At 50.6% G+C, this 27,494-nt stretch overlaps 2 protein-coding genes across 8 annotated transcripts in view; one reads left to right on the top strand and one right to left on the bottom strand.

Annotated features, from left to right (window-relative positions):
• Positions 1-18,481, top strand: part of WDR48 (WD repeat domain 48) — a 43,146-nt gene extending 24,665 nt beyond the window's left edge. For 2 of the 4 annotated variants that reach the window (XM_036921668.2, XM_057492004.1), the window contains 8 exons: positions 6,563-6,670; positions 6,979-7,075; positions 8,962-9,057; positions 11,179-11,284; positions 12,216-12,303; positions 14,568-14,644; positions 15,855-16,047; positions 16,619-18,481. In XM_036921668.2, coding sequence (XP_036777563.1) covers positions 6,563-6,670; positions 6,979-7,075; positions 8,962-9,057; positions 11,179-11,284; positions 12,216-12,303; positions 14,568-14,644; positions 15,855-16,047; positions 16,619-16,714 — 861 coding nt within the window. In that variant the 3' untranslated portion in view covers positions 16,715-18,481. Of the gene's footprint in view, positions 1-6,562; positions 6,671-6,978; positions 7,076-8,961; positions 9,058-11,178; positions 11,285-12,215; positions 12,304-13,828; positions 13,972-14,567; positions 14,645-15,854; positions 16,048-16,618 lie in introns of those variants that run through there. The other 2 variants (XM_036921669.2, XM_036921670.2) reach the window with 2 other exon arrangements.
• Positions 18,480-26,846, bottom strand: GORASP1 (golgi reassembly stacking protein 1). Of its 4 annotated transcripts, none has more exons than XM_036921671.2 (9): positions 26,695-26,846; positions 23,316-23,396; positions 22,970-23,173; positions 22,428-22,598; positions 22,192-22,322; positions 21,837-21,999; positions 21,058-21,208; positions 20,526-20,675; positions 18,480-20,314 (listed from the first exon to the last, which is right to left on the bottom strand). In XM_036921671.2, the coding sequence occupies exons 1-9, from the start codon at positions 26,755-26,757 to the stop codon at positions 20,052-20,054; spliced, it is 1,377 nt and encodes a 458-aa protein (XP_036777566.2). In that variant the 5' UTR covers positions 26,758-26,846; the 3' UTR covers positions 18,480-20,051. The 4 variants fall into 4 exon arrangements, with proteins under 4 accessions (XP_036777566.2, XP_036777569.2, XP_036777570.2 ...); XM_036921674.2 differs by having other exon boundaries at positions 22,428-22,514; XM_036921675.2 differs by having other exon boundaries at positions 22,428-22,514; positions 23,084-23,173.
• Between the last annotated feature and the right edge of the window lie 648 nt (positions 26,847-27,494).

The following is a 27,494-nucleotide window of genomic DNA, read 5'->3' as shown; positions in this document are numbered from 1 at the left end:
AAGTGTCTGCAGATATGGCCACGTGTTGGGGGAAGGGAGATACAAAGTCACTGCAGCTGTGGGCATGAAATAAATCACTGTGAGCATCAGTTACAACTCTGGGTCATGTTACGACTACTCCCTCTGGGATAGTTGAGATGTATTAAGCCATTCAACCACAGTCCAAATAGCACCAAAGAATTTATAGGCAAATTGAAAAGGTTGCTTTTAGAGTTCTGACAGATGTCCCTTCTTAGTGTTATTAGTATATTAGCTCAAAAAATATATCCTGGGTTGAGTGAATATTGTGTGCAAAGAACTGTTGAGCATCATAGATGACTGAAAAGTCATCCCATGATGCCTTCTGGTGGAAGGGACAGAAGTGGGGGAACATGAAAGCCTTAAAGAGAAATAGAATAAGCAGATGATAGGATAGCTTGTGGACATGGGTGATTACTTAAAACCAGAGAAATCAGGAGAGCTTCATCGTGGATAAATCATTGAGGGGGAGGTTTTAAAGGATTCCAGCAGATAGCTGTGGATAAAATGAGAGTTCCTGTGGCCAGGATTCTCACCTGGTCCTGGTTGACTGGCTCACTGCATACCTATGGGCAATACATGGATGTTGACTCTGTACAAAGAGCTCCGCCCAGTGCTCTGGGAGTAACACGGTGGCAGGGCTGCAAGGCTGCAGGAGAGCAGAACAGAGGCTGGAGTGGTGGCAGTGCCAAGGACAGAGGCCTGGAGGATGGCTGTGCTGGATGATTGTGCAGAGAGGCCCAGAGGATGGCTGTGCAGACAGACGGGCCCAGAGGCAGAGACCAGCTTGCTGCATACAGACTTGCTCTGAATGAATGGGATTCTAGTGACTGATCTGCCACCTGAAAATAAAGTTGAGTATAACCCTTTCACCCCAAGAATGTTTTGCTGTCAATTTCTTTGGTCACACTGAATCCATAGCGAACTTGCCTGGGGCTGAAACCCATTGGCAAGACAATTGGTGTAATCGGCAGGATTCATTGATGACCAAGGGAAAAGACAGGGTGCCCTTATGGGAGGGGTGCTTCAGTGGGCTGCCCCTGTGAGTGGGGAAACAGTGGATCGTCCCCCAATGGGTATGTGGTCTGAGGTGGCTTGCCTCCTAGAGGACTGGGCCCCACCCCAGGACTGGAGGCAAGTGGAGGTGACACCTGAGGCAGTAAGGGTGGCTCTTGGTATAGTAAGCAGATCCTTTGAGAAGCAGAGTGCCCGTGAGGCAGCAGGGACTGTGGGTTGGCTGCCTCTCACAGTCTTTAAAAGGTCTACAGAGGAGACCCAAGAAATGGTGGCACGAGAACACGAGCTGCAAACTTCTGTGGATTCCCTGAGAAGGGAAATGGCATTGATGCGGGAGGAGGTGGCACAAGAATGCAAGGTGCAAACTTCTGTGGATTCCCTGAAGAAAGAGATGGCATTGATACAAGAGCACCAGCAGCAAGGTGCCATTGGAGATGAGATGGCAGTTCTGCCAGGTGCTCTGAAGGAGGAAGAGGCCATCAGGGAAAAAGACGAACTCCTGAGGGAAGCACAGGCAGAGGTGGCATGAGAACGTCAGCTGCAAAGCATTGAGCTGAAGTAAGAGAGCTGCTGAAGACTGAGCTGGCATTGTTGCGAGGCACTGTAGCAGAGGAGGCACTTGGGGGAGTGGAGAGAAAGGTGCCATCAGCCCCAGAAATGGAGGGGCTGAGGAAGAATGAAGGGGTGGTGCCAGAGGCACTGGCCCCTCCTGTATTAAAAACATGCCCAGTGGTTGTAAAGAAAATAAAGACCCAGCAGCCGAAAGTTCCCCAAGGAGAGGAGCAGCCCCCTCCCCAGGTTGTAGAGCACTCTATGCTCTACCCCTATACTCAGGCTGAGCTGGTGGCTGTGGGACTTAGGGGTGGATGGAACTGTTCTTTTGGGCTCAGAGATGGGAAAGCTGTCTTCCCTGACAGTGCAGCCCACCTTGAGGCAGCGATTACAAAGTGCAAGGTGACACATACAGTAGCTGAAGCAATGAGAACCCAGAAAGAAATAAGATCTGTTGCTCACAGGAGGAATGTGAGGGGCCTCGTGAGGGTTACGAGGACCCAGATGTGGGTTGATTTGATATGGGCAGGAGTAGATGGAAGGAAATTAGACGGGAAGCCAAATAGGATCTTACAGGAGCTATGGCAACACCTGAAACCAGAGCAGCAAAGAGGCAGAAGTCAGAGACAGAGCCACGAGTCTGGCCTGTGTGTCTGCAAGACTTTTTGCTGGAGAGGCTGGAGAACAGTGTCCCAGCTTCTTTGCACAGGGACCATCGCAGAGGACTAAGGGCACATAGATTGAGAGGAGAGAATCCTGGAGGGGTGGAGTGTGGATAAAATGAGAGTTCCTGTGGCCAGTATTCTCACCTGGCCCTGGTTGACTGGCTCACTGCACGCCTGTGGGCAATACATGGCTGTTGACTCTATATAAAGAGCTCCGCCCAGTGTTCTGGGTGCGACATGGTGGCAGGGCTGCAAGGCTGCAGGAGAGCAGAGCAGAGGCTGGAGTGGTGCTAGCGCTGAGGACAGAGGCCTGGAGGACGGCTGTGCGGGACAACTGTGCAGAGAGGCCCAGAGGAAGGCTGTGTGGGACGGCTGTATGGGACGGCTGCAGGCAGAGGCCCAGAGGACGACTGTGTGGACAGACAGGCCCAGAGGCAGAGACTGACTTGCTGCATACAGACTTGCTCTGAATGAATGGGATTCTAGTGACTGACCTGCCACCTGGAAATAAAGTTGGGTATAACCCTTTCACCCCAAGAACGTTTTGCTGTCAATTTCTTTGGTAACACTGAATCCATAGTGAACTTGCCTAGGGCTGAAACCCATTGGCAATAAAGTTGGGTATAACCCTTTCACCCCAAGAACGTTTTGCTGTCAGTTTCTTTGGTCACACTGAATCCATAGCTAACTTGCCTGGGGCTGAAACCCATTGGCAAGACATAGCTAATGGGAGGGCATTTTTAGGAAGAGAGAGTGGACAGCAAAAGCACAAGAGGGAAGGTGTGTGTTTGTTCAGGGCAAAGTGAGCAGTTTCTTGGAATTGGAGACTAGAGTGAGTGTAAGGGGCAGTAGGGGTCTAAGGATGAAAAGCGAGATTCAAGTCATTTCCCAAACAATCTTGAGTTGCAGGCCCTGGAGTTGGCCTATCTTTGGTGCTCCCTAAAGAACCTTAATCTTAGATGACTTTCAACCGAAAAATTCTGTGTTCAGAGTCATACATTTAATGGGAAAGAAGCTGGAAGACAGTTGTCTTAAGCATAATGATTTGGTGGTGGGCGGGTGGGGCGTGGGCCTCAAGGAAGGGACAGGCGTGGGGTATTATAAAGGAAGGGCTGAAAGGATAGGCCAAGCTCTTAGAGATTCACTAAGTTACCTTCTGGATCTAAAGAGTAAGATAAATAAGCTTCCTTCTGGGGAAGAGGGACTGTCTCTGAAACAGAAACCTTGGCCTGACAGCATTTTCTCTCCCTGTGGGCAGCTGTGTGGGAAGCCATGTTACAGAACAGTTGCTTGGTGAGCATGGCTCCAGAAAAGAGGCCTTAGTTGGCTGGAAAATTTAATCACAGTAGGCTCCAAAAGTCTGGTTGGCTTTTGTTTAATAGAGCTGTGCTCGTCAGGAGACCAGGAAGTCACGTTTCTTTCAGAGAGGGGCCCCATGGCAGGGGGAAAGGGGGGCCAGAGCAGCCCCATGGACCTCTCAGCACAACTATGGCTGAGATGCCCACTGCAATGTGGCCTAGCCCTGCTTTGTGGCTGGGCTGTACCCCTACTCCCCAGCATCTGGTGCTGTCCGGATAGCCAGCAAAACCTAATCAGGCCAGCTACCCTTTAGGTTGACTTACTGATTTTCTGCCCATGGTCTAATATCCTCTTTTGGTCTAATCAGCTGCAGCCTTAGTAGAGTCCTGCTGTGTAAATGGGAGGTAGGCTGCTTAAATGGGGACTGAGCTGGCATGCACCACAATTGGTGTTTTTGTGTCCCTAGCAGCTGCCCATACCCATACTCTAGGTCTTAAGGTTTTGAGGTGGAGTGATAGGGTGTAGCACACATGACATCCAACAGAGAGGCAGGAAGGTCAGCTCAGGGTTGGGAGGAACTGCATCCTAATCTTGGCTCTGCTAGCCAGTAGCCAAGTGATCTCCAGACCATGCTGAATCTCTCTATCTGTTATTTCTAAAATGTGGGTGGCTCCTATTTCTTGGTGACATCAAGGGGATGTTCAAGAAGCATGTATCATAGTGGCTGGCACGTAATAGTAGGCTGTTATAGTGCTCTAGGCGAAATGTCATCAGATATGCAGGCCTGTGGGTAAGTGTGGTTGAATCATGCCCACCTTGCTGCCATTTTGCCACCTCTGTGGTCTCTGCCTCGCTCACTGCCAAACTGTCTCACCCAGAGACCTGGCTCCTGTCTGCGGTCCATCTTGAGTTCTTGCTTTCATCCTGGACAGTACCGACTATTGTAGGAGACAGGCAGGAGCTGTGTGAGCCCCACGTCTCTGGGTGAGACAATTTGGCGAGTGGAGTGGTACAGGGGATGTCAGAGGGAAGTGGGTTGTCAGAAAAAGATAATGAGTTTGAGATTCTTCGACAACATGCGCTCTCTGGGTAAGGTTGTATCCTGGGTAGACAGTGGTGCAGCCTAGCACACAGACGAAAGCTGGGCTGGAGAAGTAGACCCAGGGTCATCAACTCATGGATTTGCAGGAAGTCATGGGCAATGTCAAGAGTTTCCAAGGAATATACTGAAAAGAGAAGAAACCATTATCACCTTTTTAGGAAGATCGAAAAGGAGGAAGCCACAGAGGTATATAATAAAAAGGGGTAAGAAAACTAGGAGCCAATCGATGGAGGCTCAGAAGTGATGATGTATTTCAGAAGGGAGCCCAGGGCTCGCAGCACTGGCCTAAGAGAGTCCCCATAATATAGGGGATGTAATGTGCATGTGGATTTAACCAGTAAGAAGGCCACAAGATATGGGGGTGCAGTGTGCCTGCAGGTTTAACCAGTAAGAGGGCTGTAAGATACGGGATGTAACGTGCATGTGGATTTAACCAGTAAAAGGGTGGTGTCTGGGGAGAGGAGTTCCCACACAGTGGGTTGAGCATGACTGGGAGGTAAAGAAACAGGCCAAGTGCAGATGTCTGACTAGACTTTACCATGGTAAGGTGGGCAGACAGAGGCTGCAGAGGACTCAGGGTGATGAGAGGGCCAAGGGAAGGTTGGGTTTTGGTGTTTGGGTGATTTTGAGATGGAAGAAATTTGAGCATGGTTCACTGTTGCTAGGGAGAAGTCAGTAGAGACACAAGAGGGTAGTGATGGATGGTGCAAGGTCTCCCAAGAAGCAGATGTGAGGGGTGCAGAGCACAGCACAAAGGGGCCCCTTCTTCCTTGTACCAGGAGGAATGGCAGCAGAGATATGAGGGCTTTTGTCTAGGCTTCTCCCTCTCTGAGGAGTAAAGGTCAAGGTCATGAGCTGGGATAGTTAGGGAGGTGGAAGGTGGCAAGGCCAGAGATCAGGGCAGAGTAAAGATGTGGCAGAGGCATGTGGGGACAGGGGATCCAAGTGACAGAGTGGCCCTGCTGAGGCAGGAGCCATACATTTGTAGCAGGAATATCGTCAAGGATTCGAGAAGCCACCGCATTGTCGGTATTGTCCAGGATGAAAGCAAGAACTCAAGATGGACCGCAGACAGGAGCCAGGTCTCTGGGTGAGACAGTTTGGCAGTGAGCGAGGCAGAGACCACAGAGGTGGCAAGATGGCAGCAAAGAAAACTCCCTTGCTTCAATACCAAACTGAAGTTTAGATGCCTTTTGGTTTACTGCGGCTAAAAACATGGGCCTCAAAGAAGTAGAAGGTTTTACAGGGGGGAGATGGAGTTATGGTATCTGTGTCTTCAGGAAGCCTGGTTGTAGGAGAGGCAGCAGAGTCACCCTTTAAGACAGCTGGCAAAGGGGAGCCCTCAGCAAGGAGCCAGGGCGCTGGAGCATGAGGAAGGCTCCCCCTGTGATGTGGTTCAGGACCGGGGTGGAGCTGTAATTAGAATGCCCCATACCGCCTGAGGAAGGAAGCTCAGGACGTACTTAGGGGAGCACACAACACACATTTCGGGAATGAGAGAAAGAAGGATTATAGTGGTCCTGAAGGAGAAACTTAAAATCGCTACCTATTTTATAGCTGCCACCTGAGGGCAGCTTCGTAGTTCTCTTAAAAGGCTTGGTTACTTGAAGACTTTTTTGCTTCATTTGACATTGCTTCCCACTAAGTTCTGTCAGTATCAGCAAAATTGAAATTAAAATTTCCAGAAAGAATATTTTGTGGTTTTTTAATTTAAAATTTCAATAGCTAGTTATTTAAAGGTTAATTTGCTTTAAGACAAAAATACTTGACCGCATTCTTTTTGAAATGTATTTTAGATTCTGTTTTATTTAGACCAATGTGAAAATGTGTATAAATTTTGGATAGCTTAGCATCAGATCAATTCACCACTTAATGTTGATAATTGTCACACTTTTTTTTTGATGTATAGGCATGTAAAGTTGAAGATCTGGGGAAAGTGGATTTTGAAGATGAAATTAAGAAAAGATTTAAGATGGTATATGTGCCAAATTGGTTCTCAGTAGACTTAAAAACAGGGGTAAGTTAGTAATTGATGTGTGTACAGTTTGAGATCCTTGAACAATTTCAGTTTAGCTCAAAGTATTATTTACGAAGTCCTATGTTTTAAATGAAAGGAACAATGTTTTTAAGCTGATAACTTGCAAAATGCAGTTTGAATACCTTTTGGTATCTCAGTAAATTAAGTTGTACTTGCATTGAATCATATGAAGCACATTTGTTTCTGAACCTGTACGTCAGCCCAATACTACAGATGACAGACGTTTAAGGACTTACTTGGAGGCTGTATTCAGGTGAGTGCCGCTAACCATGGTTTCTTGCTGACAGATGCTGACTATCACTTTGGATGAGAGTGACTGCTTTGCTGCTTGGGTTTCTGCAAAAGACGCCGGCTTCAGTAGCCCTGATGGGTCAGATCCAAAACGTGAGTCTGCGTGGCCCTCCTCTCTTCCTCCTTCCCAGAAAGAAGGTAGACCTGAGCTGGGCTTAGCTCTGTGCTTTTATATATATGGTTTTTTCTCACAATCTGTGGTTTAGCTTTGACAGACAGCACACTCTCCACTCTTGAAGCATTCTGGAAATCTGAAAGCATTTAGGACAAAAGGAAGCTGGGAAACAGCTTTGATCTGTTTTTTTCCTCTTTATAAAAAATGTCTTATTGATGTGTAATTGACATATTACATTAGTTTCAGATGTACAGTATGATGCAATATTTGTATGTATTTTATAATGATCACCACACTAAATCCAGTTAACATGTCACCATAGTATTTTTTTCTTTGTGATGAGAACGTCTAGAATCTACTCTCTTTGCAACTTTCAGATGTGCTCTATAACACTGGTACCATAGTCTCCATGCTGTGCAGTACAGCCTGTGACTTACTTTATAACTGCAAGCTTGTGCCTTTTGACCTCCTTCATCCATTTTGTGGCCTCTCCCTGCATCCACCAGTCTGCTCTTTATCTCTGAGTTTGCTTTTTTGTTTGTTCTTTAATTTTTTTTTAGATTCCACATATAAGTGAGATGAGATGGTCCTTGTCTGATTTCATTTAGCTTTAACACCCTCTAAGCCCATTCATGTTGTTGTAAACAGCAAGGTTTCATTCTTTTCTATGGCTGAATAATATCCCATTGTGTGTTGATATGCCGCATTTTCTTCATCCATTCATCCGTCAGTAGACACTTAGGTTGTTCTCATATTTTGGCCATTATATATAGTAAATACATTAAACACAGGGGTGCATACATCGAGTTAGTGTTTTCATTTTCTTTGGATAAACACCCAGAAGTGTTATTGTTACATCATATGGTAGTTTTGTTTTTAACTTTTTGATGTGCTTTTGTACTGTCATGGCTGCACCAGTTTACATTCCCACCAACAGTGCACTAGGGTCCCTTTTCCTCCACATCCTCACCAACACTTGTTAGTGTTGTCTTTTGGATAGTGGCCATTCTGGCTGGTCTGAGGTGACATCTCATTGTTGTTTTGATTTGCATTTCCCTGGTGATTAGTGACGTTAAGCATCTTTTCACATGTCTGTTGGCATCTGTATGTCTTGTTTGAAAAAATATGTATTCAAGTCCTCTGCTCATTTGGATTGCTTGGTTTTTGCTATTGAGTTGTATGAGTTCTTTATATATTTTGGATGTTAGCCCCTTATCAGATAGATGATTTGCAAGTATTTCTCCCATACAGTGGGTTGCCTTTTCATTTTGTTGTTGGTTTTCTTTGCTAGGCAGAAACTTTTTAGTTTGAGGTAGTCCCACTTGTTTATTTTTTTTTCACCTTTGCACTGCCAAGACCAGGGTCAAAAAGCTTACCATCTATGCATTCTTGTAGGAGTTTGATGGTTTCAGGTCTTAAATTCAAGTCTTTAATCCATTTTGAGTTCATTTTTGTGTATAGTGAGAAGATACACATCTTTATAAGGGTCTGTTGATTGTATCTTTGGTTAGTATTCTCTTTAGAATGTAGCACGTAGAAATTCCTCATATATGTTAGTATAGTCTTAGCCGCTTTATATGGAAAAAGCCCTTTAAAGAATACAGTTCCCATAAAGAATGGCTATATCTGAACATCCAAATAGAATATCTGCTCCATATTATCACTGTTTTAAACATTCTAAGATAACGTTATAATAGACTTGGCAAAATCTATAAAGTCTTGCTTTTAAACATCATTGCATTGGGTTAAGAATTTGACATCAGAATATGTGGAAACTTGTAATTTTTATTTCTTTCCCTCCATCTTTAGGTTAAATCTTAAAACTCCTTTCCATGTCTTTTCTTTTCAATGACCTCTTTTGCAGTGAACTTAGGAGGACTTTTACTCCAGGCACTCCTAGAATATTGGCCTAGAACACATGTGAATCCAATGGATGAAGAAGAAAATGAAGTAAACCATGGTTCGTGTTTTAACATCAAGACAGTTGATCAAAAATTACTTGGCAATTAAGGATTCTCAAACTGCTTATTATCCTAAGAATGCTTAAGAAATATTTTAAGCATTTGCTAAATTGTGACATGATAAATATTTGTGGTGTGCCCAATTTATCCCTCCGACATCCCAAAGTAGAATATCCATCTCATCCCAGCTGAGATTCCCAGAGAGCTTTCTAGAGTGAGATGCCAAAGGCAGACAGAATAAACCCTATCTAGTCGAATGACCTTTGTCCTTAAAAGTAGGCAGCCTAGCAGGCTTATTCCAAAGTTACTTCTCAGAGTATCTCAAGCTAGAGAACTAGCTGCATCAGGAAGCCAGGTTGGTCCTTGTAGCCATACTTCACACTGGCCTGAAAGGTGACTATTACCTAGTCTGGGACCTACCTGATCTTGGCTCTGACTATTTGAAAAAAGTCTAACTCCAACTTAAGAAGTGTCATGTGAATGAATAAGGACGGGTAAGAATTCATGTCACTGAGGATGTTCAGAAGCCACGTGGGCCACAGGCAGTGGCAGTAGCTTCTGTAGCAGCAGAGGAGAACACGTTTTGAATGTATGAGTTTGGCTCAGTTTGATTAGAGAAAGGGGGAAAAGAAAACTTAAGTGTCACAGCTCATATGTAACCTACAGCTTGTGGAAGTCCTTGAGCCCCACGTCCTGAGGGCTTACTCAACTGCAGAGTCGCTGAGGATGGCCCACTTGCGGTGGTCAGCAGCAGTGAGGACCTCCTGCCAGACACTTGGTCCTGGATGACATGCTTCTCTGAACGCCTGTCTCCTGATGTCCCTGCCAGAAAGGGCACTGACCCCACCACCCATGGTGGCTTTTCTATCACTTGGTGTGCTTCATTCCCCTTCAGAACTGTACAGTGGACAGTGAGCCAGAGAAACTAGGTAGATCTCTCCACAGAGGGTTAAAGAAGCTGGGTTCTGGTGTGGACTGTACTGTTTATCAGCTTTGTAGCTATGGGTATGTCATTTCCTGTTCTTGGCTTGGCCTTCCCCATCTATAACATGACACTCAGACAGGATGCCCTCAGAGTCCCAAGCAGACAATAAAGATTAAATAATCAAAAAATAGTGGACAGTCAGCACCCCTTGGATCCAGGCTTTGGATGGGGGGGTAAGGAAGAAGTCATAGGAAACCCGAAATCATCCTTAAACTCAAACTGCCCTAGAAAATGCAGAGCGGGGCCCACTCTCCTGCTTCCCAAGACATCAGGGAACTGTACACTCCACCTGTCTGGTAATGTGCATGTGCACCGTGCTCACTGGATACCCAGGGTTGCTTGGATCGCACTTGGGGAGCAGCTCGAATATTCAGAGGCCTGTAGCAAGCTGCAGTGGGGTAATGACCATGAATAGGCCTGGGCCCTGTCCTTCAGGGCCTGGCATTCTGGTCAGGCAGAGGGCTCCTTATATGAAACAGTGTGGGATCAGAGATGAGGGTTGGATGCTCTGCAAGGGTCCGAGAGCAGTAGGGCTTCAGAGGGAAATGCTCCAGATTCATTAGGGAAGTTACCTGTGGACAGGTTGGCACCTGAGTGGGAGTCAGCTGTACTCGGGCCCAGAGATAGAAAGAAAACAGAGTGAAGTGGGACCTGCAGAGAACAATAAAAATGAGTGTGAGCTCTGAGGATGTTATTTTCACTAGTGCCTCTGCCATTGGTTATGGCTGCCATTAAATTTAACTTTTTCTTCTGGCCCAAGAAATCTTTCTGAGCCTGATATTGTACCAAAAAAAGAGCAGATCACTATTTTTAAACAAGTCTGTCCTACGTAACTTCCCTCTGGCTGAGTAGGTGGTTGTGTTTTCGTTTCAAATCTCAAACATTAATCTCCTCTATTAAAAATCCTCTAAAATGCAGTTATTTCTCATGAGGTACATCCCTGGTTGCCATATTTCTTATTTTCAGGAATTTACCTTGTATTTGTTTTTTTACCTTTATTTCTGACTCTGGCTGACTTACAGGATTTTTTACTTTAAAATTCTTGCAATGCTGGAAGGCTGTGGAAACAAAATGTGTAGAATCTGTGTGTTTATCACTGACTTTGGATACCAACACCATCTGCCTCTTTTCCTAGTAAATGGGGAGCAGGAGAACCGAGTGCAGAAGGGAAATGGGTATTTTCAAGTGCCCCCCCACACCCCTGTGATCTTCGGTGAAGCTGGAGGTCGCACATTGTTCAGGTATGGCAGGGGAGCTGCCGGCCCTGCCTAGGAAAGCCTCCCATCTGCTGAGAAGCACTGATCTGAACGGATATCACAGATTGCTTATTAACTCCGGGGTGCTGGGATGGGAAGCTGCTTCTCCCTGTGAGCTAGTTAAGTGTCTCATGCTATTAAAGTACATTCTCATTGAGAGCTGAGCCTCTAGTATTACAGCAAGGTCAATACCTTGCTTCCAGGCAGCTTCTCTAGTGGTTTCTGCAGGAACTTACTTTCTCTCAGTTAGCCAGCATGACTGACAGGGCCAGGGGGTGATGGCCCCACCAGAAGTCCCTGCCCAAAAGACAGCATCAGTGTAGGAGACTTCCCTGAGGATGGACTGGGCTGCTCCTGGGAAGTCTTGTGTCTAACAGTGGCCCAACCTGAGGCACAAGGCTCTTCGCAGCCCTTCAGGGAAGAGCTAGACTGGCTTTGCCTCCAGCTTGCCAGCAAGGTTGGCCTCTGGAGTCACAGGGGAGAGCTCACTAGACTCTTCTGTAAGGTTAGTAGTAAGAAAAGTACTTGTCTGGCCCTTGAGCACAGAATTCACATCCTTTATGTGCTTTCCTGAGAGTGTGGTTGCCAAAATCACCCTGGCCCTCTGTGGGAGGCCTGTGCTGAGCACCGCAGTACTGGCAGGGCCTTTCTCGCATGCTTTGCCTGGACCTGGTTTCCTGTTATCACCAAGGGCCCCGAGAGGCAGCAGTAGGGTATGCCTGGCCTCAGCACCTGGGGCCTGAGTGTTAGGGCCTGCTGTCCTTAGCTGAGGAAGCCATTCTGCCTGACTGTGCTTCGCTTCTCGGCTGTTGAGTGGGGTTGTCCTGAAAGAACACGCTGGGTCCTCTGATGCGGGTTGACAGTGATTTTGTCCTCTATGCTTACTGTTCACTTGCCCCCTGTGGATTCTGTTCAGGCTGCTGTGCCGAGACTCCGGGGGCGAGACTGAGTCAGTGCTTCTTAACGAGACGGCGCCGCAGTGGGCAATTGACATCACTGTGGATGTGAGTGCCCTCCACTCCCACTTTGCCTTTTATGTTTCCAAATTGCGCAGTCAAGAACTCTTTGGACTGTGTAATCTTGAACCTTAACAAGAGCTAAACTGCCAAGTGGAGTCCTCTTCCCTGTGGTTCCAAAGTTACAGAAGTATTGATAACTGTTTATCTGGTTCTATCTGTTGGTTTTTAATTACAAGAATGTTGTATGCTTATTGAAGAAAATAGTAAAGGAATAAAGTGAAGCTCCCACCCCTTTCCTAGTCCTTCTCTCCCATTCACTCCTTACCCTTCTTCCCAGAGGTGGTAACCATTAAGAGTTGGAATGCAGAGCCATCAGCACTTTTTTTCTATGCATACACATGTGTGTATATATATATATATCTTATCTATATGTACCATTTATTTTGTATAAAATCTGTTTTACATATTGCTCTACAACTTGGGTTTGGGGTGGTTTTTGTGTTTGTTTTCTGGGGTTTTTTTCACTTAAAAATATGTCTTGGACATCTTTTCATGTCTGTACGTGTGGATCATTCCTTTTTAGTGACTGTACAGTATTCCGTTACATAAATGTTCTATACTTTATTTAACAGGCCCTAGTAATGGACATTTAGGTTGTTTCCAGTGTCTTCTATTACAAACAATGCTTCAGTGGACATCCTGGTACATACATCTTTTTAGGATAAATTCCTACAAGTGGAATTGCTGGATCAAAGAGTATGCACATTTAAATTTTGACAGATACTGCCAAATGCCCTCCACAGAGGCAGTGCCAGTTTACACCTGCACCCTGCATCCTCACCAACCTGTGTACTTTTGATCTGTGCTTGTAGACAGGCATGGGCCATTGGTGATTCTTCCATGAAGTGCCTGTTTGTATTCTCTGCTCATTTGGTGACAGGGTTGGGAGTATTTGTCTTTCTTACCAGTTTGTAGGAGTTCTTCATGTTGAACATTAACCCTTTGACTATATATGCCTCTCAGTTGAAATTGTACTTTGTTCCTGGTGTCTTTTGCTGGGCAGAATTTTTAATTTTTATTATAATCAGATTGAACCTTAATGGCTCTGAGTTTGATGTTTTGCTTAGATATTCTCCATGCCAAAGTAGCACAAATGTTCTCCCACATTCTCTTCTAGTATGTTTATAATAATTGTTTATATCTAAATCTTTCCTCTATTAGAATTTATTGTTTGGTATGAAGTAGGAAGCTAACTTTCTCCAAATGGATAGCCAATGTGCCAACACAATTTATTGAATAATCTGTCCTTTTCTTACTAATTTGAAATGGTATCTTTATCATATACTAGATTTCCTTATTCACATGGGTCTGTTTCTAGACTCTCATGTGCTATTGACCCATTTTGTATATTACTAAAGCCGTATGAAAAGAGATTTAATCTCTAGAACCCTCAGAACATTAGTTGTCTGTCCCAGAGGTTCCTCCAGGAACTTGAAGCTAGTGTGACACCTGGTGGATATGAATATTCTGTGGTCAGCCCGAGCTCCCCATAAACCACTACTTCCTTTAGTGTGAAGCTCACCTGGATGAATTGCTGATTTTCAGCCTATGGCTTATTCCTGAAAGGAGACATGTAGACAGGATATGACATGGAGGCTCGGAGGGGATTAATACCCAGATCAAAGATGACCAGTTAATTTTATCCTTCATCTAGTAAGTATGTGATTTACTTCATGGTAGACATCTAGGTGGCTGGCTGAAGTTTCCACTCTTGCTTAAACCCTCCGACCTCACTTTGATGTCAGAGGGAAGGAAGGAAAGTGGGAGAGCCTGCTTGGCCCTTGTGCTGGGTGGTGAGCCTCATCTGCATGCAGTGTGCCCTTTTGCTCAAAGGTGAACATCATGGGTTTCTCTCAAGACACTTAATTTTTTGTTTGGGCCTTTAGATATCAGCCCCAATATTTTAATGTAGAATTGAGATTTAGGTTTGCATAACTTAAAGAATTAAAATAAACTTTGTTCCCTTTAATGCCTTGAATTGTGATTTGAGAAGAGCCGGGCGGCAGCCCTGTGTCACCCCTGACATGTGACTTGTCTTCACATATCTTTTGTTACAAAATGAAATGTTACACTTTTCTGACCCATTTTCTCTAAGGCTAACTTGGTTAATTTCATAGCTTACTATAAATTTTATAGGAAGTCACTTTTAAATGTAAAATAACAATTAACTTGTGAATCATGTTTTTCCTGTTGACACCATTTTATCAGCTAACAGAACTATTATATTTTTTTTACTTTTAATATTTCAGAAAAATATGCCCAAATTCAACAAAATTCCTTTCTACCTCCAACCTCATGCATCTTCGGGAGCAAAAACCTTAAAAAAGTAAGTAAATGTGGTGTCATATGATGCCTTGATCTAATTAATTACCAGGCTTCTTATTCCTTATGGTTGCTTTTAATAACAAAAAGGTAAGTACTAGATCTAAGGCTAGTTTTATAATATTGAAAGTTTATACAGTTTAACTATTTACCAAATACCTACTTGGGGTAGGCTGCAGATGTTCAAAAGTAAGTAAGACATGGATTTTTATCTCTTGCCGTAATTCATAGTTTAGGACACAGTCTGTGTATAACTGCTTTTATAGGGAAAGAAATGTATTTTGGCTGGAACTTTCCAGAAAGGCTTGAAGGCAGGCCTTCAAGATAGTGACAACTAGTGAGGACTTGTGTAGCTGCAGTATAGGATGGAGGGATGGTGGGAAGGAAATTAGAGATTTGATTGGTATAATCTTAGCAAGTAAACTCAGGAAGGCTTTAAAATCTTTTGTCAGGGTAACTCCAAACATGCAAAGCGTTCATCAGCTTCAGTAATTGTCCACTCATGGCTAAGCAGTTTGCTTCATCTGCATGTAACTCTACCCTCCCACCCACCTGCCTGAGCACACATGCACGCGTGCTAGTGCACACACACACACTCTGGGTTACTTTAAATCAAGCCTAAATACTTTACCTATATTTAATGGCTAATGTCCAAGATGGCTTTCAGAGTTTGAACCTGAGCTACTTGATCTGACCATTATTAACTGACATCAGAGATACGGGAAAAGTAGATTTGGGGGTGAGGAAACAGATGAATCTAGTTTTGGACATGTAGAGTTTGACGTGGTGTCTGTGGGACATCCAGCTGGGATTCCCAGCCTGCTGCCAGGTTGAGTCTGCAGCTCAGGCAGTGGTTGGCTTGAGGTTGTGGGAGAAATGAGCACCAAGTGCAGTGGGGCCTGGCAGGCACTGGGGCTGCACTTCCAGGAGCCTGTGGTCTGCCCCTGCTCTGGGGGTCTTCGGGGGCAGAAACCAAGGCCATTCTTCATGCACATGTCAGTTTTAAGGATACGTATTTAACTCAGTTGCACATAAGGTATCTTAGGAGGACACTGGAAATTTGTAGGCAATTCTATGAATGAATTACAATGACTAAACACATTTATTGGTTTATGTTTCTAAGGTATGTTTTTATCAAATGTTAACACCAAAAAACATGAAAGAGATAGTATTAGTGATTTCCTGATGTCACAATCCGCCCTTGCTTTTTATAGAGATAGACTTTCTGCGAGTGACATGCTCCAGGTCCGGAAAGTCATGGAACATGTTTATGAGAAAATCATCAACTTGGATAATGAGTCTCAAACCACTAGCTCTTCAAGTAATGAAAAACCAGGAGAACAGGAAAAGGAAGAGGATATTGCTGTGCTGGCAGAGGAGAAAATTGAACTTTTATGCCAGGACCAGGTCAGTCTCATTTCTCCATGCTGGTGCTCAGAGAGTTAAATAAATTAGTGTGATCATGATCCCCCAGTCTTTGCTTTTCAGGGGCTTCTGCATTTAGAGAGACAAAGGAGCACTGGGTCTGCCACTTGTCAGTGAGGCCCTGTCCTAAAACCGTGTGTTCACTTCCGGGGAAGTCTTTGAGAAAGGGCCATGGAGATTCAGATACTCACAGAATGTGCTGAGGCATTCTTTTTTATGACAAGAGAAAGACAAAGGATCATCTCGATTGGCCGAGCAGCATCTGTTGTGTTAGTTTACAACCTGATGTGGAGCTCTCTTATAAAGATGCACCCAAGGCGTTTCTGCAGCCGAATGGCTGACGGTGGCATTTCTGGCCGAGCCACACCAGCTGCCCTTGCTGCTGCTCCAGCTCACGCCTGCGTGCGCACATGGCAGTTGTGGCAGCAAGAGCAGCTGCCAGGTGTGGGTGAGAGGACAGTCAGCTCTCCTGGGCAGAGTCCCTGAGTTAACAAGGAGGATCTTGGATGCTAGAGGCTTTGACATTGTTTATTCTTCACATTTTGCTGTTCAGGTTTTGGATCCAAATATGGACCTTCGAACAGTGAAACACTTCATATGGAAGAGTGGTGGTGACCTCACCCTGCATTACCGCCAGAAGGCCATGTGAGGGCTCAGCCGGCGTTCCCGGGTGTTCATTTATGACCAGGCTGCTGAGCCCCGACAGAGCGAGACCGCTCACGGCCAGTTTGGTGAGAGTCTCTGAGTTGCAGTGACTATCTGAGATGTAACTAGGAACCACTCTCCTTGTGTAGATTAAGCTGTCCCCTGGGAGGAGAGCAGCAGGGCAGAAGAGCCCCTGCACAGACTGTCTTGTGAGATGTACAGAGAACTGACGGCAGGCCAGCGCAGACTGCTTCCTCCTCTCGTTTCAGAGGACCTCATCTTTGTTAGCACTTGTTAGAGACACGGGTAGGGTCACACCTGTCACTGTGTTTCAACTTCAAACCCAGGCACTCTGTAGCTGCTGAGAGTACATTCCATGCGTGCAGTACCTATGAGGGCTTTTTCCTAGTTTGTCATTAAAACAGTTTTCACCATTCAAGAGTTATTTTTAATAGGAATTTGCTGTTGCACAATTCAAGAGCCAACCCATTTCACAGTAAATAGTGACTGTTGGGTTTGTGCTCAAATGGCATCTCAGATGTGTTCCTGCAGAAAGATGTGTTGAAATCCCAGGTGCTGGATCATAGCGCATGGACTCCCAGACTAGCGCTCACCTGACACGTGCCCAGCAAGGCTGCCCCACGCTGCAGGTTATTCTGCACCAACAGGGACACGCAGCTGTTCCACTTCCTCCACTGTGTCCTTTTATTTACAGGCAAAGCCAGATGACACAGGTTCTTACTCTGGGTCAAAAGCATGACACCATTTAACACTTAAGGCCACGATGAAATTTGGACTTCATTTACATGCTACCTAACATATATGGTGTCAGAGGAAAAGGACATCACAGTGAATGGATTTGATGCTCATATCCTGGAAGTATACATATATACATACTTGTTTTTTCAAAGTCTCATGTGGTTTTTGTTGTACCTACATCCAGATTTCTGTTCACTGTTCTGTCTAAGCTTTCCTAGAATCACTTGGATCTTGTACAGACCATAACTTATTAGGGATGAACACTTCAACTTTTGGCAGAAAAACATGCTTTGGGTTCGCCGCAAAGGTCACTTGTGTTTGGAGTGATGGCCCCCCAAACTGCAGGGGACGAGCTGGGGTGAGGCCAGAGCCCAAGTGCCTTCAGTGGGCAGCTCCCTCCAAGCTTGTGTCCCTGTGCCCATGGCAGGGACTGTGGAAGGGATGGGGGTCTTCTGTGCATCTTCACAGGCCCAGTGGGAGGCAGTGGGTGAGCCTGGATCCAGACCTCGCTGTTGGAGACATTCTGATCTACACAACTGTAGAGACATAATCCCTCCAGGCAGGCAGCCTCCTCCAAAAAGGCCATTGCCTCTGGCACTTGGAAGAAGGGAGCAAAGACATGCCATCTTCCCATGAGTCTTTCTCCCTTACAAGAGCAGCCAGCTTTTTTAAAAAATCCTTTCTATCTGTTGGATACAACAGTGCACTTTTGGTGCACATTTTTTAGTAATAGTTGTGAATTAATGAAAAAAAAAACAAAAAAACTCATTTACCAGCCCTCAGTTGTTTGCAAGGAGCCACTGGTTGAAGGGACGGATGCAGCTGGGCCGGTCCGCCCTGAGCCGAGCCCCATGGGTGCTGCACAGCCCCCATCAGGTCTGACCCAGCATGGTTATACTTTTTTTTCCTCCAGTCAAACCAGTAAGTTTCCAAAAAATTTGACAGTCTGCAGTGCCACCAGGGTAAAATCTGTATTTCACAGTTGTATAGAATAAAGGCTTTAGTTAAAATATTTTGAAGTGATATGTTTATTTTTCACCTATCATTTTCCTTCATAGCAGATTACAGAGAAAGCAAGAAACTCCTAGTTCTGTGTACCTTGGAAATAATTAACATTGCCATCCACTGTCCCTAGTTTAGGTAGGGGAATGTGTTCGCTTCTGCATGTGCGTAATGGGGGGGAGTGCAGGACACCTGGTGAGGGTGGTTTTGGGTCAGGCTGAGATGAGATTCCCTTCTACTTCCTGGGTTCCTGCAGATGGGCACCGGGCTCCCCAACTATCCAGGAACCAGGTACCAAGAGCGGCTTTGGGCACAGTGCCTGCCTGTCCTGCGGCTGCTCAGCCACTGGGGTAGGCTGGACAAGGGCTTGCTTCTAACACAGTCACCACACGAGAAACTCGAAGCGTTTGCTAATACGCCTGGCCCACGCCCCCAGAGCAGCCAGCCCTCGTTCTATGGGCCTAGCAGAGCCGAGTCCCTGGTAGGTGTGGACAGTACAAATGAGCGGGGAAAGGTGGAACTTCCAACTTGGTAGAGGCTAGAAGAGGCCAGAGCGGCTTTCACAGTAAGAAGGTGAGGGACTCCACGCCTGGAGAGGACTGTGGGATGGGGGCTGCCCAGGATAGAGCCCTCCTCCTGAGCGGAAGATCCAACCTGGCCTTACGTTCCCAAGACACCGGAGGGGATAGCCTCCCTCAATGCTAAGGGGAGAGCAAAAGAGCCCCTCCCACCCTGGTCTAGGCTCCTCACTCCCCCTCGGGGTGGGAGCTGTGCATGGAGAGATCCATCGGGTGGACCAGCTCTAGTCTGCCTAGGTGGTGAACTTAAAACTGCCATCTTGGATTCAATACTGGGGCTAGCTGGGTGCCCTATATATGTAGAAGAGATGGCTGAGGACGTTTGGGAGCAGACAGGAGTACCCCTGGAGATGCTAGCACTGTGGGCTGTAGGCCCCAGGGAAGAACTGTGGTCCAACCACAGGTGAGTCTGCTGACCAACCAGGAATTTCCAGCCCCCCGACCCCAGGAAGAGCCAAGGTCACTGCCATTCCCTCCAACTGTGTAGTGTGACATGGTGATGAGGGCACATGACAGGAGACACTGATTGGAGCTTCAGGCGTCCCAGGGCCTGGGGACCTTCCAGGACAGCAGGGCTGGCTGAGCGATGCAGGACTTGAAGGGGGGCCCTGCTGAGTGATGAGCACACGTCCATACCAGCCTTCCCTCCCTCTCCCCCTCTTCACACCTGGCAGCCACAGTGACCAGATCAAGCACTGGACCTAAGGTACATGGCTGCTTACTGCTCTGCTGGAGCAGCAAAGAATCCTCTCCCACCCCAGCTCCTGCAAACTTATTCGGGCCCCACTAACCCCAAAAGGACTTCTTTGACATTCCCCAAAAGCCAGGACCATCAGGCAGAATTAATGCTGGGAGGTCATGTCTTGGAGACCGGTAGGGTCTGAGTGGACACAAAAGCCCCACCCCCTGCACCTCACTGGAGGCTGGGCCGCAGTGTGGCCTGAGCTGTCCCCCCACATCCCTCATGAGATACCAGCAGGGGTCGGGTCATAGCCCAGGGCATTATTCAGGGGCAGAGGGCTGGCCCTGGATGGCCACTCCCTCAACCTCTGCCCCCAAATCTGGGCTCTCTGGGCTCTCAGTGCTTGCCGGCTCCTCCTCAGCCTGAGCTTCGAGCAGCTCGGCAGACAGCCCATCTTCCGGTGAGACTGCAGAGGTGAGGCTGTCGGGCAGGCTCAGCTGAGGCAGGTGGTCTGACTGGGCCTGTGCGCCTGGGCTGTCTGGGAAGGAGACCTCAAACTCTGACCCAGACCATGTGGCCTCACCTGGAAAACAGGATGGGGCTGAGGGAGCCAGTGTGGCTTGGGGCAGGAACCCCACTACTCCCAGCTCCCACCCCATCACTGATTCAGGAGGGAGCACTAACGTACAAATGCCTTATGTGGCTGTATGCCACCAGGCCAGCCACCAACCCGTCTGAGAAACAGGGCAGCCTTCCCAACAACCAGAAAGTGCCTGAAGGTGCCAGGCACTCACCACCACGCTGAGAACCGCTGCTGGAGCAGATGTCTTCTGGCCCTGAGGGTGAGACAGCTGTGGACGTCAGCTCAGAGGCAGAGGGCAGGCTGGGCCAGACACTGGCATTGCTGCTGTCCAAGAGGGAGATGCCCGACACGTCCAGGAAACCTAGGGGAGAGATGCGGTCTGGTGACATCTGACCTACTCTGAGACGAACCTCCTCAGCCCATGGTGATGACCACTCCCACCCCCGAAGTGACCTCCCACTGCCTGTTTCTGAGGAAAGCAAGGCAAGGGTCTGAGGCTAGGCATCACGGGAGACAGCAGTGAACCCAGACCCTGCTCTGTGCCCAGCACGTGTGACCCGAGCAGGCCCTCTTCTCTGGACTGTACACTGGATTGGACCACCTGCAATCCTCCGGCATATATAAGATCAGGGTCAGTGCATCCAACAGCAGTTTGAATCCTGCCAGAGTGCAGCACCCAGCCCGGGACCCACATCGGCACCCTGGCGGTGGGTTCCTCAGCCCACCCAGGGCCTGTGTGCTACCTGGGTCCATGACTCGCTGTACTGGAGGTGGGGGCTGGAGAGGGGTCTCCAGGCCACATGGAAGTCCTCCAAAGTCTGGAGCACCACGGCCAGGACTCCCAGGCTCAGGAAGCTGTCCCTCCCCAGGGGAGCCAGGTGCCTGCAGAAAAGCCTAGGGGAGCCAGGGCAGAAGAGAGGACAGGAGTGGGCAGCGACAGGGCAGCGCAACCTGCCCCAGCTCACACATGCCCGCAAGCACCACAGGGAACATGGAGGCAGGCAGCCTGCTGGCCTCCCTGTGGTGCTGACACGGAGGAGCACTTCCTGCTCGGCTGGGGAGCCCCAGGTACCCCCCTGGCCAGGCTCCAGCAATGACCCCCGAAAAAAGAGGGCCTTTGAATACCACCATGATGGGAGAGCAGTCCCCTCCGCCTCCTGGCACCAACCCAGTGCCCAAAGGCACTCAGGTGACCTGCTCAGCAGGATGAAGGCAGGTCCAGCCCCAAGCCAGCTTTGCCAGATTCAGAGCCTCAGAGGAGGGCTCTGACCACCTCTGAGCCTCAGTTTCCTACCCATGAAATAGAACTGACAACCAGTAACTCACCGCTACCCTCACCTGCAGACCCAAGTGGGTGTCACTGTCCCAGGTGGGGCCACCTGCTCCCACCGGGACCCAGAGGATGGACTTTGCAATGACTCCTGGTGAGGGCAGCCTGCAGACCTTCTCTTTCCCCTGCTGGGAGCCCCTCTGCCCACACGGAGCCCTCCTCCTCCCCAGCAGGCAGATGCTCCCCCCATACCTCCACATAGTCACCCTGCCTGGAGCCTGTCTCTGGGCACGGAAGGGCAGGAGATTCCTGGGCGGTGGGTACAGGTGGTGATGCACTGGGTGGCTTCTTGTGGTGGCTGGGGGGCTGAGTTGGGATCCGGTGCAGGTATCCATAGCCGATACCACACCCCAAACTGCCAAAGGCAGAAACATTCAGTCCAGAGTCACCCCACAGCCCTCCCTGTCCTCTGCCACCCCACCCACCATGGCACGGAAGGGGCTGAAAGCCTGCCTCCTGGACCAACCACCGGCCTCAGCACACCCACTGGCCAGGCCCACTCAGCCTCCACCTAGGCCCACCCTGCAGCCCTGAGACCCCAGAGTACCTGCCCTCTCCACCCCAGGCTGCGTTGGGAGTTACAGTCACCTCCCGGCAGGAGTCGGACTCAGAGCTGTAAACCATCAGCTTCAAGAGCCTCCCCTCGTGGGACTCGATGAGCGAAAAGAAGTCCTCGGACTATGACAAACACCGTGTCTGAGCTCTGCCCCCACGCCAGAACTGGAAGCCCCAAAAAGGAGGCCTCTCCACCCCACCCAGGCTTGGGGACTGCGTATTCCTCACCTCCTGGAGGATCTGGTCTGAGCCAACCACATAGTCTGTGTAGGGGTGCAGGCCAGCGAGGGAGGCAGGCGAGGAGGGCTCCACATCCTGGGAGAGAGCCGAGCCAGGCCTTGCCACTGGACCAGGAGGGCAGGGGAGCTGCCTTCCGGGGAGCATGCAGGACCCTGTCCTCTGTCCTCCAAGCCGGAAGGACCAAGCTCAGAGCCTGGCACGTCAGCAGACGTACGTGTTGTGTGAACAGATACTGAAGCAGCGCCTGGGACAGCCCCCTCCCCGAGACTCACTACAGTCCCATCCCAGCACCTAGGGAAAGAACACGCCGCTGGGAGATGACAAAGCTTCCCTGGGAAGACCCAGAGCAGCAGCCGCCCCAGCAGCAGGCGGGGTCTCGTCCCAGCCTAGGGGCCCGAGGTGGAAGGTGAGCAAGCCTGATGCTGAAAGCAGCAGGGTGCCCTCAGGGACGACCAGCTGTGCTCAGCAGGGGACTGGGCACTGGTCATGAAGGCGAACCCCTCCCACCACCCCCTTGCCCAGACACTCACCAGCACCCGCCACACGTGCTCACTGGCCCGGCGGAAGCTGCAGAAGCGCACGCTGGCGCCCAGCAGGCCCTGGCCGCCCCACATGTTGCTAGGCACCACCTCCACCTCCCGCACCTTCATGGTCTTGGTGCTGAACACCTGAAGCTTCACGGGCTTTTCCACATTGGCCTTCAGCAGGGCCTTCAGCGTGTCGTTCTCCTTATTCTGTGGGGACAGCACACTGACTCCAGGGCCCCCACGTAGGGCAGGAGCTGGAGCAGGGGTGCCACTCACAGCACACAGCCCTGGTGGGGGGCCTCCCCCAGGCCAGGATGTGCACGGCAGAGGCAGGGTCATGGAGCCTCACCAGTCGCGAGTGCCCGATGGTGATGATGAAGTCGAAGTAGGGCTCCAGGCCGGCCTGCTGGGCTGGGGAGTTCTCCTGCACCTGTCCCACGGCAGAGGCCACAGTCACCGCGCCAGCCCTGGGACTCTCTGCAAAGCTTCCCACCCCCAGGCTTAGGAGACACCAGCATGCCATGTCCCGGGGAGGACGTACACCACGTGGGCACACCAGGGCCAGTCCACCACCTCCCAAGCCCTTCCTGGGCACACATTTTCCTTTAGATAAAGGGCTCTTTCCTGTTTGCCATCCACAGACCACGCTTCCAGAGACGCCTCAGGAGAACCAAGGTAGCCTTGGGGCTACCAGGAGGCCACATGGGCACAGGCCACAGCCACGGTGCTGCTGCCCACAGAGGGCTGGGCTGGGGCTGCCAGGAACCCAGAGGTGCCTTACCAAAAAGGCAGAGCTGTGCACAGAAGGGTGGCACAGGCGGAGGACAGCAGGGCTGGGCTCAGGAGGCAGCTGTGGCCAGACCCCAGAGGGTCCTGACCATGCTGACAGGCCGGGCCAGGCCGGGCCCAGGCCAGCAGGCAGTAGGAGCTGCTGAGGAGTGGGTGCACACCACAGCAGACCCAGGAACAGGACTGGGCCTGAGCCTGGTGCCCACCCCCCAGCCTAGGGTGTCTCCAGGAGCCATGCCAGCCGTAAGTGCTCCGGCCCTGCCCTGAGCTCACAGCAACTAGCCTTGCAGCCTCAGTGGAACTCCACCGCAAAGGCCCACTTATAGAGCCTCGCTCAAACAATACAATGACCTCTGTCCCAGGTCTCACACCCTCAGGCCTTTGGCTGTGAGCACCCGATGCTGGACAGGCATTAGTCAAGCCCAGGGGCACAGGACTCACATGGCCTCAGATCCTGGGTGCCTCAAAGGGGTGCTATGCCACCCAGCAGCCCTGCCACTCTTCGATGCCCCACGCTGAAGGAGAGCTTACCACCGAACCTTTGGATCAAGGCCAATTCGCCCGGCCTCTCTGGGTAGTGTCACCAGCTAAGTCTCTGCTTGCCACCTCCAGAAGCTGCCACGGCCGTTGATGAGAGTGAGCCCAGAAACCAGTTCCAGCCCCAGCCTGCCTGGTCTGGAGGCCCTGCTACGGGGTGCTCTGAGCCCTCCCACCTCCCTTCAAGGGAAAGAAGGACAAGGTGTCCGGAAAACCATAGGGCAGTTAACCAGGGAGAGCTTGTGGGGAGGTGCTCCTCCCGGCTCAGGGCCACTTCCAACCCAATCCACCTCCCTCAGCCCAGGGCCCTGCTCCTGAGGCTAGTGCTACCCTCATCAACACTGTGTCGGCTGCCCTCCACCACCACAGAGGTCCAGGGGCTCAGGCCCCCCAGCCCCAGGCTCAGCAACTCCACCCCTTCTCCAATGGCCTTGTCCTCCATTGGCTGTACTCTATGGCCCATGCCCCAGGGCTTGGCCATCACTGTGGCTCTACAGCAGAAATAAGTACATGGCGGCCCACCACACCCCCACCCCGCAACAAGCACAGCCTTCTGGCTGCTCCCCACTGGGAAGTATGACACTGACCCGGAAGCTGTCCCAACACTCCAGCTATCTCGCCATCGGGGAACTGTTACCAGGGCAGCTCACACGCTGCACAGCTGGGCGGGTGCCAGCACTGCACACCTGCCACGCCTGCCACGTCACCTTGTTGCCACCCTACTCACATCACAGGAACACACTCGGTTACTCAGGAACCTGGCCCCAGGAGATCCAACCCGCACCCGCTCCCCCCTATGCCCTGCAGCAGCCATTTCCTGGGGAGTCCATGGCTCCAGGCTCATAAGGACAGGACTTCACAGCGGGCATGCCTCACGGGAATGCCAGTCCTCACAGAAGGAGGCACACTTGCCCTTCAGTTTTAAAAATGCAAGTAGCTAGAGTCACACCTCCAATTAAACCCCCACAGCTCTGATCTCAGAATAAGGCCCGAATCATCAGACAACACAGCCAGCCTCATTCTTCCCTGGTCTCCTCCTCAGACCAGCCACCCCTCCATGCACAGCAGCCTCGCCTCCTGGCCTGGCCTCAAACACAACATGCACAAACCCAGCCCAAGGCGCTCTTCTTCCAAATGTACCGCCTGCACTGTGCTCTGCACTTCCCTGAGGTGTGTGCAAATGCTCCTTGTTCCGCGGCCTTTCCTGACCCCTCTATCCAAAGTAGCAGCCACTGGTCACTCTGTACCCCTTGCCCTGCTTTGCGTTCTCCATAGCAGTGGTTGCCACCTATCCCCTTACATTTTGTGTCACCCTTCTCCGCCTGCTAACATCCAAACACCAGCTCCACGGGAACAGGGTGATGTGTGTCCTGCTGGAACTCTGCCTGCCACAGAGCACAGGCTTGTTTTCATGAGTGAGGACCTCCGGACCCTGATCTCTGGTGGTCCCTCTCCAGCAGACCCCTGTCTCCCCTGCCACCACCGCTCACCCCTTGCTCCTGCCAGTACCCTCAATTCCTCTGTCTTCCATCAAGCCTGTTGGAAGACTCCTGGCTGGATGCATTCCACTGTCTACCTCTTCTGTCCGGTGTCTCACCATGACGTCCACTAGAGAATGTCCATCTCCAAGCACAATTCCTGCCAATTCTGGGCCTTGTCCAGCTCTTTCCTTCCAGGAAACCCCTCTTTAGACCTCCTCATAGTTGATGACAGCCTCCAATCACAGTACAGGGCACTCAAAAGCCAGGCCCCAAATAGCCTGCCTGCCTTTTTATGGGTCCCAGCAGCCATTGGCTATGCACAAGAGAAGAGGGGTCCTTCCCCGGGGCGCTCTAGGGCAGACCTCCTCTGGTCCTCACCGAAGTTACAGCCGCCTTCCCCCAGTATGGCTCTCCACCCGACACCTCCACTGGCTGTGGGCCCCTCCTCGCCTCCATACTCTAGGAACCCCGCTTTCCCAGACCGCTTATGCAGACCTCCTTGTGACACGGAGGGGACCTCACCGCGCCTTCTGCACTGTTCCACCAGGGGCCTCCCCTGCTGCCAATGTTCCCACCCTTTCTAGCTGGTTCAAACTTGTTCGCCAACCCTGACCCCTGGAGCCTTTCCCACTGCACCACAGGCGGGGTGCAAGGCGGGCTCCCCTACAGCCAGAGTCCACCTGGTCAGCCCATCCCCCAGTCCACCCAATCACCCCGGCCCAGTCCACCCGTCATTCCGACCCCGGGTCGCTCTGACCCCCGGTCCACCCAGTCACCGTGGACCAATCTGCCCTTGGGAAAAGCGTCAGCCCTGGACGCTCGGGCTCCCGCTTCGACTCGGGGCCGGCGACCCACGAGAAGGAGGCCCCACCCTGCCACTGCCACCGACCCCGGCCCGGCCCCGGCTCGCGGACCGCTCACCCCGTACAGGTGGAAGCCCTCGGCGCCGCCCGCGGGCCTCTCGGCGCTGGCGCCCAGGCCCATGGCAGCCCCGCTCCAGCCCAGCGCGGTTACCCGGCTCGGCGATCGACTACCGCGCCTCGTCACGTGGCCGCCGCCGTCCCGCCCCAGGGCCGCCGCCCTAGCAACCGGTGTCGGCCCCGTTTCCAAGGACGCGCGCGCCTCCACTTCCGGCGCGGGAGGCCCACGGTACCCAGCCTTGGAACCAAAGCCGCGCAGCGCCCCCGAACTTGGACTACGAGCCCCGGACCCCGACATTAGTGACAGCACCTCCTACCTCATGGTGCGTAGGCCCCCGCGCCCCCGCGTCGGCCCCGACCCCCAACCTGTCCCCCGAACCGCCTTCCCTCCGGCCCCGAACCCCGCCCTAGTGCCGCCACATCGCCCAAACCCGCTCCCGAACGGCTCCAACCCCAGTCCAGCAGCCCCACTGCCCTTCGACCTCCTGCCCCGTTGCCCCGCCAGCCCCTGACCTCTGGAGCCGCCGCCCGGCCGCCCCAGGATGTCCCGACCCCGCTTGCCCCCGCCCCCGGCCCCAAGCTCCTACCCCGCTGGCCCTTCCACCCCTCAATCCCAGCATCTGAACACAACCGTCCCCCTTCTTAAAACGATTCTTCAGCTTCTTGCCCCCAGGATGAGGCTTATGCCCTTCCACATGGCCCACAAGGCTGCATGCGACCCGACCACATCTACCCCCAGCACCAGCACCCACAAACCTTAGGGGAAGGGAGACGGCTTTGAAATCTCAGCCCTATGGCTGT

The sequence above is a fragment of the Manis pentadactyla genome, chromosome 14, assembly GCF_030020395.1.
Source record: "Manis pentadactyla isolate mManPen7 chromosome 14, mManPen7.hap1, whole genome shotgun sequence".
Lineage (NCBI taxonomy): Eukaryota > Metazoa > Chordata > Mammalia > Pholidota > Manidae > Manis > Manis pentadactyla.
Note: the sequence above shows the minus strand (reverse complement) of the source record. Positions and strands in the feature narration are given on the sequence as shown.